Genomic DNA, 14,208 nt, shown 5'->3' with positions numbered 1-14,208 from the left:
TATATATACTTGTTAACTGAACAAGTTTTGCACATGATTTCAGCTCTTTGTATGTGATTGATCTTGATAAGTTCATGTTTTCTGATGGTCAGTTTGTAAAATTTTATGTTCTTGTGTCATTGCTAGCTGATGCATGTTTTATTTGTTTATTTATGTTGATTTTATTTGTTTATTTATGTTGATGCATGTTTTATGTGATTGATCTTGATAAGTTCATGTTTTCTGATGGTCAGTTTGTGAAATGTTATGTTCTTGTGTCATTGCTGTACATGGATGTTTTATTCATTTATTTATGTTGATCTTTATGTTATTAACACTTAGAAGTACTGTGGAGGAGTAAAATCAGTTAAGCACATTTGAAACCATTTTGTAGCAAATCTGAAATGATAGATGTTGAACTTGAGTATATAAACCCTAACTTACCATATATACAAGAAATGTACGCAATTTACACTTGATATATACTGTTTTTGAAGACTTAAAACAACAGCTTTGAGTAATTAGAGATTTAGTAACTAAAGCAAGAGTAAGAAATACATTGTGGTGGCCGTACGATACACTAGCTAGGGATGAAATTATGCTAAATGGGTAATTTTAAATACATTTAAGAGATTACTTCTTGTTTCTTAGTACAATGTTAACTAAAAGTTGATGGAAGTTACTAATTTGGAAGGACAAAAAGTTGCTGTAACCAGATTGCTATGTTGATAAAGAGTCACCAAGCTGCTAGGGGGCATATATATATATGGTCTTGTTATCACTCAGTGATTACTCATAAAGATACTAACTAGACTCTATGATGAGTCAAGTTTCTTGCCATTTCGTTCTTGCATGATGCTGCTTCTAGTTTTAGTTGACAACTACTTTTCTGTGCTCCTGAAGGACACGATTTTAAATAGGCTGCCTATTTACTTATTATACTTGGTTGGTCCTGAGTATTATATATGTTTATGTTGAATCAGTGGAAATGGACCCCATGCCTGGAGAGAAATCAAACTATGATCAAGAGGAAGAATCCCAATACAAACAACAAGGAGGTGGTGCAATTTCTGCACCTGCAGAGGATGCATTGATTGGTGATGATGATGATGAGTATGATGAACTCTACGGTGATCTTAATATTAAAGAGGGTTTTCTTCAGCCTCAGCCTTCTGAGGCGCCTGGTCCAAATGGGGCCGTGAATGTGGCTCAGAATGGTGAGAGCAGGCTCTTCGTGGGAGAGCTACACTGGTGGACTACTGATGCGGAAGTTCAGAGTGTTCTATCTGAATATGGGAGGGTGAAGGAGTTTAAGTTTTATGATGAAAAACGTAGTGGAAGATCTAAGGGGTATTGTGAGGTTGAGTTTTATGACTCGGCTTCTGCTGCTGCTTGCAAAGAAGGAATGCATGGTTACAATTTTAACGGGAGAGCTTGTACAGTGGAATTTGCTTCTCCACAGACTGAAAGGCAGATGGCTGATGCTTATAGGAACACATCCCAAGTACGACCTCAATCTCAATCTCAGCCGCAAGGAAGGAGGTCTTTGAATGACAATGCAGTAATAATTACTTGCCGTACAAATGATCCTACCGGAGATTTTGGAAGAGGCCGTGGGTTGCCGAGAGGATCACAAGGAGGTGGAAATTGGAGACACGGGCCTAACTGGGGCATAGGTACCTCTACGAGGCCAAACATGCCAAATGCTCGGGGGTCTGTAGCTGGTGCAAGTTCTGGAGGTTTCATGAATCCACATCCTATGATGGGTGCTGGATTCGATTCAAGCTATATGGGTCGAGGTCTTCCACGTCCGACTTTTCCAGGGATAATACCTCCTTTCAATGTGAATGCTCTGGACATTTCTGGTGCATTTCGTCCTGTGAATCCTGGTTTCTTTGGCGGGGGAATGGCTGCTTATGGAATGGGGATGATGAGATTCGGAAATGTCAGCATGGCTGGACCTTCTTCAGGAATGTGGAATTATGCAAACATGGGTGGAGGGAGAGTACTGCAGCAGCAACTCAGCCAAAGCACAAGTGATGAGTCGAGTTCTGCTAGTGAAGCAAACGCGGGGGGAGGGAGCCCGGAACAACACAGCCAAAGGACAAGTGAGTCGAATATTGATACTGAAGTAAACACTGGTGGAGGGAGACCGGAGCAACGCGGCCCAAGGACGACAAGAGAGTCGAGTTTTGGTAGTGAAGCAAACACGGGTGGAGGGAGACTGGATCCACGCGGCCAAATGACAAGAGACTCGAGTTTTGAGTACAGAGAGCTCCGGTACAGGGACCGCCGCCAGTACAGGGAGGAAAGAGATTATTATGACAACCACCGGGCTTACAGGGATGATCATTATGATCGAGGACAAACTTCTGCCAGATCTAAGGGCAAATCACGTGTTATGGAGGAGGATCACGGATCTCGTCCAGGGGATTCTTACCATGGCAAAAGGAGACGTCGGACTGATGATGATGCATTCTGATATCCTACTCTTCTTCTCGATGAGGGCCGGGATCTACACCGGATCTTTCTGTTTATTTTAGTTTCTTAAAGTTTATGCATGCAGTATGCGACTTGCCTGCACAACTCAAGTCTCCGCATCATGCATTACATTTCTCTATTTCCTTTCTTTAGCTCTCCATATACTGCTGCACCACCTAAAAACTTGTGCATTTACATTGTTAATCAACTGCTAGATCTTCTTTCGAATATTTGCTCTTGGCCATCTACTGTTAGTGCCCGAATGCTGGTTATTGACTAGTTTATTAACTACCATGCATTATCCTCACTTTCCCTATCATAAATTCACAATTTGTTCTCTATATGAATTATGGTTCATATTGCGTAGTTATAATTGAACTAATAACACAAACCCTATCATGATTGGATGAGAATTATAGTTCAATTTTTAGTGATTAGATAGGCAGACGAGAGTAAAGGAGAGTATAAATGAACTATATTTAATTGAGATATACTAAGATCAGAAATAGTTAATAAATTTTAAAAGTATCACAAATTTATCGTAAAATATCTCATAATTAATTAATGCATGACCTTTAGAGTTTAAGTATAATTTTCAAAATCTCTAGGATTAACACAAATTAAAATAAATTAATCATATATCATATTTTATTGAAAAGTTGACAAAAATATGAAATATCTAGTACTACTTAACTTGAAATATATTATAGATGTCCAAATAAAACTTATGAAATAACACTACTACCAGATCACAACTCCATTTCCCAAATTTTATTTAAAATTTAATAAAATCAACCAAACGATATCCATTCTATATATATCCTTCAAAAATAAAATGAAATAAAAAAAGCTCAAATATACAAGTAACTTAGTAGTAGTTGTACAAGCCAAAATGGACACACCACACAAGCCCTAGGGGCTATTTGGCCCACAGTAGATCAAAAGGCCCAAATAACACGGCCCCACCGACTCATAACTTATATAAATAGAGTCCCAAGTGAAAATCAGCAACCTCTATCTTGTCGCCAACCTCAGCATCTCAGTCTTTTTAATCTAAGAGCAAGCCAGTGTATACACATCTCATCTCTATACATAAAGTAAGAAATCAGCTATCACCCCATAATTTATCTCCCCTCAAGTGCATCAGGGACTACTTGCACAAAAATCTTGCTCATTTCACCCTAATTTGGTAAATTCTTCAAGCTTCTGTTAATGTTTCTGATTTGTATTTGCGATCTGTCTTCTTTTTGTGATTAAGATTTGGGGATCTTTGCATCGTCTTGTTGATAAACCTGTAGAATTATTTATAATTTTTTGTTGTATTTTTTATTTTTTTTGCTTTGCTTGATCTATGTTAAAATTGTATCTTTAATTTTGCTTGGAAATGAAATTATATATATACTCTTCTTGTTAATTAAATGAGTTTTGCACATGATTTCAGCTCTTTTTATGTGATTGATCTTGATAAGTTCATGTTTTCTGATGGTCAGTTTGTGAAATGTTATGTTCTTGTGTCATTGCTGTACATGGATGTTTTATTCATTTATTTATGTTGATCTTTATGTTATTAACACTTAGAAGTACTGTGGAGGAGTAAAATCAATTAAGCACATTTGAAACCATTTTGTAGCAAATCTGAAATGATAGATGTTGAACTTGAGTATATAAACCCTACATATATACAAGAAATGTACGCAATTTACACTTGATATATACTGTTTTTGAAGACTTGAAACAACAGCTTTGAGTAATTAGACAATTTAGTAAATAAAGCAAGGAGTACAAACACATTGTGGTGGCCATACGATACACTGGCTAGGGATTAAATTGTGCTAAATGGGTAATTTTTAATACATTTAAGAGATTACTTCTTGTTTCTTAGTACAATGTTAACTAAAAGTTGATGGAAGTTACTAATTTGGAAGGACAAAAAGTTGCTGTAACCAGATTGCTATGTTGATAAAGAGTTACCAAACTGCTAGGGGGCATATATATGGTCTTTTTATCACTCAGTGATTACTCATAAAGATACTAACTAGACTCTATGATGAGTCAAGTTTCTTGCCATTTCGTTCTTGCATGATGCTGCTTCTAGTTTTAGTTGACAACTACTTTTCTGTGCTCCTGAAGGACACGATTTTAAATAGACTGCCTCTTTACTTATTATACTTGGTTGGTCCTGAGTATTATATATGTTTATGTTGAATCAGTACTGGAAATGGACCCCATGGCTGGAGAGAAATTAAACTATGATCAAGAGGAAGAATCCCAATACAAACAACAAGGAGGTGGTGCAATTTCTGCACCTGCAGAGGATGAATTCACTGGTGATGATGTTGATGAGTATGATGAGCTCTACGGTGATCTTAATATTAATGAGGGTTTTCTTCAACCTCAGCCTTCTGAGGTGCCTGGTCCAAATGGGGCCGTGAATGTGGCTCAGAATGGTGAGAGCAGGCTCTTCGTGGGAGAGCTACACTGGTGGACTACTGATGCCGAAATTGAGAGTGTTTTATCTCAATATGGGAGGGTCAAGGAGTTGAAGTTTTATGATGAGAAACATAGTGGGAAATCCAGAGGGTATTGTCTGGTTGAGTTTTATGACTCAGCTTCTGCTGCGGTTTGCAAAGAAGGAATGGACGGTTACCATTTTAATGGGAGAGCTTGTACTGTGGTATTTGCTTCTCCACAGAATGAAAGGCAGATGGCACAATCTCACTCTCACTCTCAATCTCAATCTCAGCCGCAGGGAAGGAGGTCTCTGAATGACAATGCAGTCATCATTACCTGCGGAACACCTGATCCTACTGGAGATTTTGGAAGAGGTTTTGGAAGAGGTGGGTTGCCGAGAGGACGACAAGGAGGTGGACATCGGAGATTCGGGCCTAACTGGGGCATAGGTGCCTCTATGAGACCCAACATGCCAAGTGCACGAGGCTTTGGAGCTGATGCAAATTCTGGAGGTTTCATGAATCCACATTGTATGATGGGTGCTGGATTTGATCCAACACTGGGTCGAGGTCTTCCACGTCCGACTTTTCCGGGGATGATACCTCCTTTCCGGAACGTGACTGCTCTGGAAATGTCTGGTGCATTTCGTCCTGTGAATCCGGCTTTCTTTGGCGGGGGAATGGCTGCTTATGGAATGGGGATGATGGGATTTAGAAATGTCGGCATGGCTGGACCTTCTTCAGGAATGTGGAATTACGCAAACATGGGTGGAGGGAGAGTACTGCAACAACTCAGCGAAAGCACAAGTGAGTCGAGTTCGGGTAGTGAAGCCAACACGGGTGGAGGGAGCCCGGAACAACGCAGCCAAAGGACTAGTGAGTCGAATGTTGATAATGAAGCAAACATGGGCGGAGGGAGACCGGAGGAACAAGCTCAAAGGACAAGAGATTCGAGTTTGGTTAGTGAAGCCAACACGGGTGGAGGGAGACTGGAGCGACGCGGCCCAAGGACAAGAGACTCGAGTTTGGAGTACAGGGAGCACCGGTACAGGGACCGCGGACAGTACAGCGAGGACAGGTACAGGGAGCGCCGCCAGTACAGGGAGGAAAGAGATGATTATGACCATCACCGGGCTTACAGGGATGATCATTATGATCGAGGACAAACTTCTGCACGATCTAAGGGCAAAGCGCCTGTTGTAGAGGAGGATCACGGATCATCTCGTTGGAGGGATGCTTACCATGGCAAAAGGAGACGTTGGGACTGATGATGCATACTGACAATATCATCCTCTTCTTCTAGATGAGGGCTGGGATCTACACAGGATCTTTCTGTTTACTAGCATCTATCATCAGATTTAGTTTATTTTCTTAAAGTTGCTGCATGCAGTCTGCGACTTGCCTGCACAACTCAACTTTCAGCTGCATGCATTATATTTCTCTATCTTCTTTCTTTAGCTCTCCATAGACGGCTCCACCACCTAAAACTAAAAACTTGTGCATTTACATAGTAAACTCCGGGATGTCTTTCGGGAATATTCGCTCATGGCAATCTACCATTAGTATACCCGAATGTTGGTTGTTTAGTAGTTTATTACCTATCGTGTTGTTATAGGATATGCTTGGCCCTTCTTTTTCTTTTCTTTTTTTGTCACAGTATACTTGCACCTTTAGACTAAGCCGGATCAATGCATCCCTGCTGAAAGCCGGATGTGTAGTCCATATCGGTACTAGGGTTTCCATTGCGCTATTTTGGTTAAAACATACTTCTTATGCCTAGAACCGGAGAAGTCGAGGTCATTAAGAAATGGTGATGCGTAGAGCTTGGCGTCTTGGATCAGTATCTAATTTTCTTGATGGCTAAGATTTAGCAGCTGCGGCTGGGTTGAAAACCAATGCCTTCGTCATATATTCGTGTTTACTATAATAAGTGGATGGCTTCTGATCAAATCCGAACTTTACTCTTCAACACAAGCCAGCCATAATAAAGAGTCAAATCTTAGTACTTCTACCATTCATTTATATTTTTACATTCATCTGCTCTGCAGTCTTCATTCTCTTATCAAAATAATTTATTCTTGCCGCATTCTTAAGGTTCTATCAACTCTTCGAATAATAATAATATGGCTTCCCGTAAAATCTTGGTTCTCGCGCTTGCATGCTTCGCCATTATTAGCATGGCATCGGCGGCGCAACCGGCTGCACCGGCGGAGGCACCTTCTGACGATATTGGAACGACAGATGGAAATGACGATGCAGCCCCAGTAGGCGCACCGGTTCCAGATGGGGCTTTCTCCCAAAGCTCTGGCGAATCTCCATCGGGTTCAGCTGATTCCGGCGCTGCTTCCGGTCTTCAACTATCCACCACGGCTGCTTTTCTTGCTTCGGCTGCATGTGCCGCCGCCTTCTTTTAAATTCAATTAGATTTGTTTATTGTCAAAATATGTGTTTATATTGTAACAAAGTATGTTCAGGTATTTGCATGGTTTGGAGTATTTATAAATTTAATAATCTATAATAAAATGATTATATAAAAAAAATATATACACATATGTGTTTAAAATTATTTTCCAGTGACAAATATATATAATCATGTTCAATAATAAAAAGAATCAAAATTATTTTAAAAAGAAGCTAGAGTTAATTATCTCAAGGGAGGGTCGTCATATTTTCACACAATTGTCTTGGATTGTGTCGAGTATTGTAAGCACTTGGATAACTTGCTAATTAAGTTTACTCATATAAAAAAACACGAGTGTTTTTTACTTATACTCATATAAAAAAGTTAGTGTTTTTGTACTTATATTTTTAAAAAAGAAACTCCAAATCTTATAATTTAGAGCTCTATTATATAAAATAGCTATTTTTGATATATGGGCCGACAAATTAGCTAGTTACAAGAAGATTTCTATTACTCTTGCATTAACATAGCTTACAATAAATAAAGTATTACTTTTAAATTCCTAGAAAAGGAAAGATGGCTCGGAAAATTACAAAAAATTATATTTGATGTTGCTTAAAAGTGGGTGCTAGTCTACTTTTTTATCACTGGGAGGTTCATTCGTCACGAGAAACTCATCTTTTATGCCAATGAACGACGAGATGATTGCTTCGTGAGTTTTATCAGGATTCGCTCACCATCTCAAAATATCAATAATTGTTTGTGGAGGTTCGTCAACATGTCGTAACCCTAGTCTTGATACAGAAACCTAATTAATTGTTTGTGGAGGTTCGTCAACATGTCGTATCCCTAGTACTCTTGGTACGGAAACCTAATAAATCAGAACTTTGTCCACTAATATATATACAACTTCTTATTTTCAATTGAAGATGGCAATGTCTACAAGTAGAAGTTGAAAAAACAAGCATCATCAATTTGGGTAGAGAGCATAGCTATCATATATTTTTCTAATTTTCGATGGACTTCAATCACCTACAAATCTTTACTCATATACGTTAATGACTATAAAGTCTGTCATAATATTTCAAATAAAAATAAGAATGTAATCTGCCGTAATTATATATTTATGAAATATATTTAGTGACCAATCTGAATAGATAAGTAACTATTTTTCTTAGTCCTCCATTTTGAGGTTATGCAATATAATTCTTGTCAAACATATAGTTGTGTAATAATTTTATATATGTTCGTATTAATTTTGTTATTTTCATATCGTCACTTCTATATATGCACATTTGGTTAGTGATTAAAACTTTCATCGAATGTTCAATGCTATTAAGTGGGTTCACATTTGTTATATTTTTTCAGTAACATGTGTTATATTTTGTTGGTTTGGTAATTATATTTATGTAAATGTAATCTCATGCACAATATATGGTGATACATATATTCTTACCTAAATTCGTACTACTTCCTTTCGTGTAAAATTCTTTTATTTATAAATTATTAGATTTTTTTTGTTTTTAATATAAACCCCACTTCTGGTAAGTGCGATAGATTCCAAATGATTATGTATTACTTTCTTTTTATTAATGAAATTAGTCATACATAACTACATTGTATGTCAGGTTCATATACATTCATGAATAGACATAACTTATTCATGAATATACATAACTTGTCTACGTATATCATATAACAAGATTTGTGTATATCAAGCGCATTGACCGAATTGTCGATTGTATGTTTGTCGTTTATGTGCTTTTGAATACGGTGTTGATTATAAAGTCACACTTGAGTTTATATATATTATTCTCAAATTTGGTCTTAAAGTCACTAACTAGTTCTTAAGGTGAGAATATATAAAAAATTAATCATAATAGAATAAACAACTAAAGTTATTCAGGATATTAATTCAAGAATTTATTATCTTAATCAAATTCGTCACAATTTAATTTTCGAATTTATCCGGACTAAAAATCTGTAGTAGATTGTGAAAATATATATGTCAAAATGCGCGTTGTCTAAAAGATTTTGAATATATATATTGACTAACATATGAGAACTCTTCTATGTTATATTTTTCGCATGTCATTTTCTTTGTTATAAATGTTAGACGATCTATGCATATAAATAAAATCGTGTTCATGTGTGTAACTGTCAAGAATCGAAGGAGACAAAGAAAGGAACTACGTATATGTATGATTCGAGTCCAGTGCGAAATTGTCTTCTTAAAACGTATTCGCGCCCTGTAACTAGTTAAGTTTTATGAATATTCTTGAAATATTATTAGGATAAATCACTATAATAATATGATAAAGAAATAAATGATTTACTTAACAAAAATAAGAAACTAAATGATTCGACTATTGAATAATCATGAAACAAAAAAATAGCTTGATATATATTAATCATCTTATATATAAAATATTACATGTTTAATTATAATAAAATAATCCAATCAAACCAACTTAAATAAAAATTAAGAGAATCCCCTTATATGACATCACTATTCCCGTAAATGACATCATCCTTCAAGGACCTCTCAATTCATCCGCGACCAATGAACTTTCATTTTATCGCTTCAAACACGTCGAAGAGACCTCCACACGCATAACCCAGGCCTGTCTAGGCCCAATCTTGATCCCACTGGATCCTACTAGAGCCCCACCAACAAGGCCACCAATTTCTATAAAGAATAAGATTTTTTTAAATTATTAATTTATACTCTATATATCATTTAAAATATGCAATACTAGAAAAAATGTGTAAAAAACAAAACAAGTGAGTAACTAGTAAATAAAATCTGGAAAGCTAAAATAAAAAGAGATAATGATAAAATTAAAGTAACAATCGGGGATAGAAGGGAACACACAGGGGAATGATATTTAGGGCAAAGCAGAGAGGGGGAGTACAGTTATAAAACTTGTTAAACCCCTCTTTTACCTCTCACTCCTCTGCTCCTCTCTCTTTCACAGTCTCTCTGTAGAAGAAGAATAGTAGATCCATGGCGTTAGCGTTCGATGAGTACGGGAGGCCTTTTATAATATTAAGAGAACAAGATCAGAAGAGTAGATTGAGAGGCATCGATGCTCAGAAATCTAACATTTCCGCCGCCAAAGCTGTGGCTCGCATCCTCCGTACATCTCTCGGTCCCAAGGGCATGGACAAGATGCTCCAGAGCCCCGACGGCGAAATCACCATCAGTAACTCTCTCGCTCTCGCTCTCGCTCTCTCTCTCTCTCTCTCTCTCTCTCGCTCTCCCTCTTCCTCTTCTCCCCCCTCTCTCGATCTTTGTTTACAAATATATATGATTTCTCCCTCTCTCTTTGTCTCTCTCTCTCTCTCTCTCTCTCGATCTTTCTTTGTATTCATTCTGCTGTATATGGTTTGATAACTGCTTAACTGTCTTACTTAATTATTAGAGTTTTGGTTCTTTTTTGCGGTCTAATTGGGTTTTGATTCGCATACACATAGATCCACCTGGACTACTCATGTTATTTTCACAATTGTAAATTTGTTATTGTTAATTGGTGCTTACTAGACAGGGGTTCACTTTTCAAATCTTCCATTTAGAATTAGGCGTAGCCACCCTGTGTTCTTTTGGCTCCTCTAATTGTACTACTCACTGATTCGTAACAAATCGAACTTGGAATCTCTGGTACTATGTCTATTCCTACTATTATATCATTATAGGATATATCCCTCTATAAAATTGCATGATAAACTTGGTTGCATTGATATATATGTTTTCCTTTATTGAGAGTCACTGGTGGGTTGGGAAATTATCTAGTATCCTTCTGTTAAGTTGGGAGTATCTAAGAGTGCTATTGTTCATGACTTTTTTTTACCTAATTCTCTCAGCAAATGATGGTGCAACAATCTTGGAGCAGATGGATGTTGACAATCAAATTGGAAAGCTGATGGTAGAGTTATCTCGTAGCCAGGACTATGAAATTGGTGATGGGACAACTGGAGTAGTTGTTATGGCGGGTGCACTTCTCGAACAAGCCGAACGTCTGTTAGAACGTGGTATTCATCCCATTCGAATTGCGGAGGGTTTTGAGATGGCATCGAAGATTGCTGTTGAGCATTTGGAGAGCGTGTCCAATAAATTTGAGTTTAGCGCATCAAATATTGAGCCTTTGGTTCAAACTTGCATGACTACTCTATCATCCAAAATGTAAGTTCGCAGCCATGTCTCCATCTTTTTATTTTATTCTGTGTTTAATCATGTTTTTCTGTTTCCATAAAAGACTACTTTATTCTTTGCTTCACAGGATACAGAGATTTTTGTTAGATGAATATTTGTTGGCATTTTACTGTGAAAATCAAAATGTGTATTAATGGTTTAATGTGCAGTGGATTATTATATGCATCCATGTATGGTGTGTTTTGTGCAAATATGCATAACTAATAAATTATTTGCCAGGACCTAACATCAATTTGAATTCATTCAACAGTGTCAACAGATGCAAACGAGACTTGGCTGAAATTGCTGTAAAAGCAGTTATGGCTGTTGCAGATCTGGATAGGAAAGATGTTAACCTGGACCTTATTAAAGTGGAGGGCAAAGTAGGTGGGAAGTTGGAGGATACCGAACTCATTTATGGAATACTCGTCGACAAAGATATGAGTCATCCTCAGATGCCAAAGCAGATTGTAGATGCAAACATAGCCATCTTAACTTGCCCCTTCGAACCTCCCAAGCCAAAGACCAAGCATAAGGTTGACATTGATACCGTGGAAAAATTTCAAACTTTACGTCAGCAGGAGCAGAAATACTTTGATGACATGGTTCAGAAGTGCAAGGTATCCTTTTTTTCAAACTTATGTTTTGTTGATGTATGTTATTGTCAAATTGGAGCATGTTGGTAGCTTTAGTAAGAAACTACTTATTTACTATGGTGTAGCAGAAGTCAGCAGTACTACACATTATATAAAACTAACATCCCATGTGTTATTCCTTTCTAATTGAATTTTCAGGATGTTGGTGCTACCTTGGTTATCTGCCAATGGGGTTTTGATGATGAGGCAAATCACTTGTTGATGCACAGGAATCTGCCTGCTGTTCGATGGGTTGGTGGAGTAGAGTTAGAGTTGATAGCTATAGCCACAGGTGCGTGTCTTGTTAGCTCTTGTGTTTTACCGTAGTGATGCTACTGTGGTGCAGCTTATAGTTCCTCAACTATTTCTAGCATTGATTTATGGGTTTCCTAATTTATAGGGGGTAGAATTGTTCCAAGGTTCCAGGAGTTGACACCAGAAAAGTTGGGCAAGGTATCCAGGCTGTTTTCAATTTTTAATTTTGTTCAAGAACAATGCAGTTTACCTCTTCTTAGATATTTCTAAGTAACTATGAAGTATTTTTGGTTTTGTTGCGACTCTTTTATTTTTATTAAATTACTCATATGGTGATGGTAACAAAACGAAGTTATTAAATTTATTTCACATTTTTAGGCTGGTTTGGTTCGTGAAAAGTCATTTGGCACCACAAAAGATCGAATGCTCTACATCGAACATTGTGCAAATTCAAAGGCTGTAACCATATTTATTCGTGGTGGTAAGTCAATTGTTTTTTTTTTTTGGAAATGCGGGTAGTTGTTTGGTCAAGTTCTCTGTTACAGATATAGAGCTTCATGGACATTCTTTATTGTATGGTTCAATGAAGAAGTGAAAGATTAGTAAAGGATTGTTGTGTTAATATTATTCTTTCTGAATACTGCCTCTTTTACTGCCTGTTCTTCAATAGGTTTTTCTGTCTGTGGTTCATTAAACTGTGTAGGATATGTTTCCTCAGTAAATTCACTTTAAGATTTACTTGCAATTTAGGTTGTCTCCGTGCAATGAATTTTATCATCGTCCACATAGTCTCACTTGTGAAGTCTTAGAATTAATTTGTGTTTAGATTACAGGAAAAAAAGAATATGACAATTTATTTTCATCACAACTAAAGTTCTTTAGCATGTTCCTGGTTTTGCTATAGGTAACAAGATGATGATAGAGGAGACGAAACGAAGCATCCATGATGCTTTGTGTGTTGCCAGGAATCTTATTCGCAACAACTCAATTGTGTATGGTGGCGGTTCAGCTGAGATTTCTTGCTCACTTGCTGTAGAGGCTGCTGCTGATAAATATCCAGGAGTTGAGCAGGTATGCAGAAGATGTCATTTTATATTTTAGTGTTTGGATTTTTGTGATACTGAAGACCTTTATCCTTTTACAGTATGCAATCAGGGCATTCGCCGATGCTTTGGACTCTGTCCCCATGGCTCTTGCAGAAAATAGTGGTCTCCAGCCCATTGAAACACTATCTGCGGTGAAATCACAGCAAACCAAGGTGTATATCCTTGACTTGAGCATCAATGATCTACTTCTCTATTTTTATGCTTTCATCATAGCATTTATTTTGGTATATGTGTGCAGGACAAGTATTCTTGGTATGGTGTAGACTGTAATGATGTTGGCACAAATGACATGCGTGAGCAGAATGTCTTTGAGACACTAATCGGGAAGCAGCAGCAACTCTTACTTGCAACACAGGTTGTTAAGATGATCTTAAAGATTGATGATGTCATTTCGCCTTCTGAATATTGATTGGCTGAATATCCTGAGAAGTTTTGCTCATCCTGCAAGAGATCCTGGGTATTATTATGGTTGTGAAAGATGTCTCAAATTATTATTGTTAATCTACTATAGACATCTGTGAGTGACCTTTTATTTTTGTAGCTTTATTTTATTTTCCAGGTTGAATGGATGTTATATTGTCGACCTCCTTTAAGCATATTTTGGATTTTAGTAATCGTGGTCTTTCTGTCTCAGTTTTGTTCTCATGAATATGGCAATGCCTGTTTGAAATGCACCTGATTGGTGATAATATGTTTGTATTTAATGTGA

At 37.3% G+C, this 14,208-nt stretch overlaps 4 protein-coding genes across 4 annotated transcripts; all 4 read left to right on the top strand.

Moving 5' to 3' along the window:
• The first annotated feature begins 967 nt into the window (after window positions 1-967).
• Window positions 968-2,461, top strand: LOC108207657 (uncharacterized). The gene has a single exon (XM_017378091.1). The coding sequence runs from the start codon at window positions 968-970 to the stop codon at window positions 2,459-2,461; it is 1,494 nt and encodes a 497-aa protein (XP_017233580.1).
• Window positions 2,462-4,678: 2,217 nt separating this feature from the next.
• Window positions 4,679-6,178, top strand: LOC108207656 (uncharacterized). Its single transcript, XM_064086909.1, has one exon. It carries the CDS (start codon window positions 4,679-4,681, stop codon window positions 6,176-6,178), a length of 1,500 nt encoding a protein of 499 aa, XP_063942979.1.
• An 855-nt stretch (window positions 6,179-7,033) lies between these two features.
• On the top strand, window positions 7,034-7,324 carry LOC108207655 (anther-specific protein BCP1). Its single transcript, XM_017378089.1, has one exon. The coding sequence runs from the start codon at window positions 7,034-7,036 to the stop codon at window positions 7,322-7,324; it is 291 nt and encodes a 96-aa protein (XP_017233578.1).
• Window positions 7,325-10,166: 2,842 nt separating this feature from the next.
• LOC108209557 (T-complex protein 1 subunit epsilon) lies at window positions 10,167-14,208 on the top strand. The gene is made up of 9 exons (XM_017380520.2): window positions 10,167-10,517; window positions 11,176-11,494; window positions 11,775-12,123; window positions 12,298-12,430; window positions 12,539-12,591; window positions 12,772-12,874; window positions 13,298-13,464; window positions 13,538-13,651; window positions 13,738-14,208. The coding sequence occupies exons 1-9, from the start codon at window positions 10,319-10,321 to the stop codon at window positions 13,906-13,908; spliced, it is 1,608 nt and encodes a 535-aa protein (XP_017236009.1). The 5' UTR covers window positions 10,167-10,318; the 3' UTR covers window positions 13,909-14,208.

Source organism: Daucus carota, chromosome 2 (genome assembly GCF_001625215.2).
Source record: "Daucus carota subsp. sativus chromosome 2, DH1 v3.0, whole genome shotgun sequence".
Taxonomy (NCBI): domain Eukaryota; kingdom Viridiplantae; phylum Streptophyta; class Magnoliopsida; order Apiales; family Apiaceae; genus Daucus; species Daucus carota.
The sequence above is the reverse complement of the archived record's forward strand: the minus strand, read 5'-3'. Positions and strand labels throughout refer to the sequence as shown.

What these genes read in the sequence shown, in the direction of transcription:
- LOC108207655 (XM_017378089.1), top strand. Translation starts at nt 7,034, where the DNA reads ATGGCTTCCCGTAAAATCTTGGTTCTCGCGCTTGCATGCTTCGCCATT.
- LOC108209557 (XM_017380520.2), top strand. Translation starts at nt 10,319, where the DNA reads ATGGCGTTAGCGTTCGATGAGTACGGGAGGCCTTTTATAATATTAAGA. An exon ending in ACATGGTTCAGAAGTGCAAG is followed by an intron (nt 12,124 to 12,297) that starts GTATCCTTTTTT and finishes TTGAATTTTCAG; the next exon opens with GATGTTGGTGCTACCTTGGT. An exon ending in AACCATATTTATTCGTGGTG is followed by an intron (nt 12,875 to 13,297) that starts GTAAGTCAATTG and finishes GTTTTGCTATAG; the next exon opens with GTAACAAGATGATGATAGAG.
- LOC108207656 (XM_064086909.1), top strand. Translation starts at nt 4,679, where the DNA reads ATGGACCCCATGGCTGGAGAGAAATTAAACTATGATCAAGAGGAAGAA.
- LOC108207657 (XM_017378091.1), top strand. Translation starts at nt 968, where the DNA reads ATGGACCCCATGCCTGGAGAGAAATCAAACTATGATCAAGAGGAAGAA.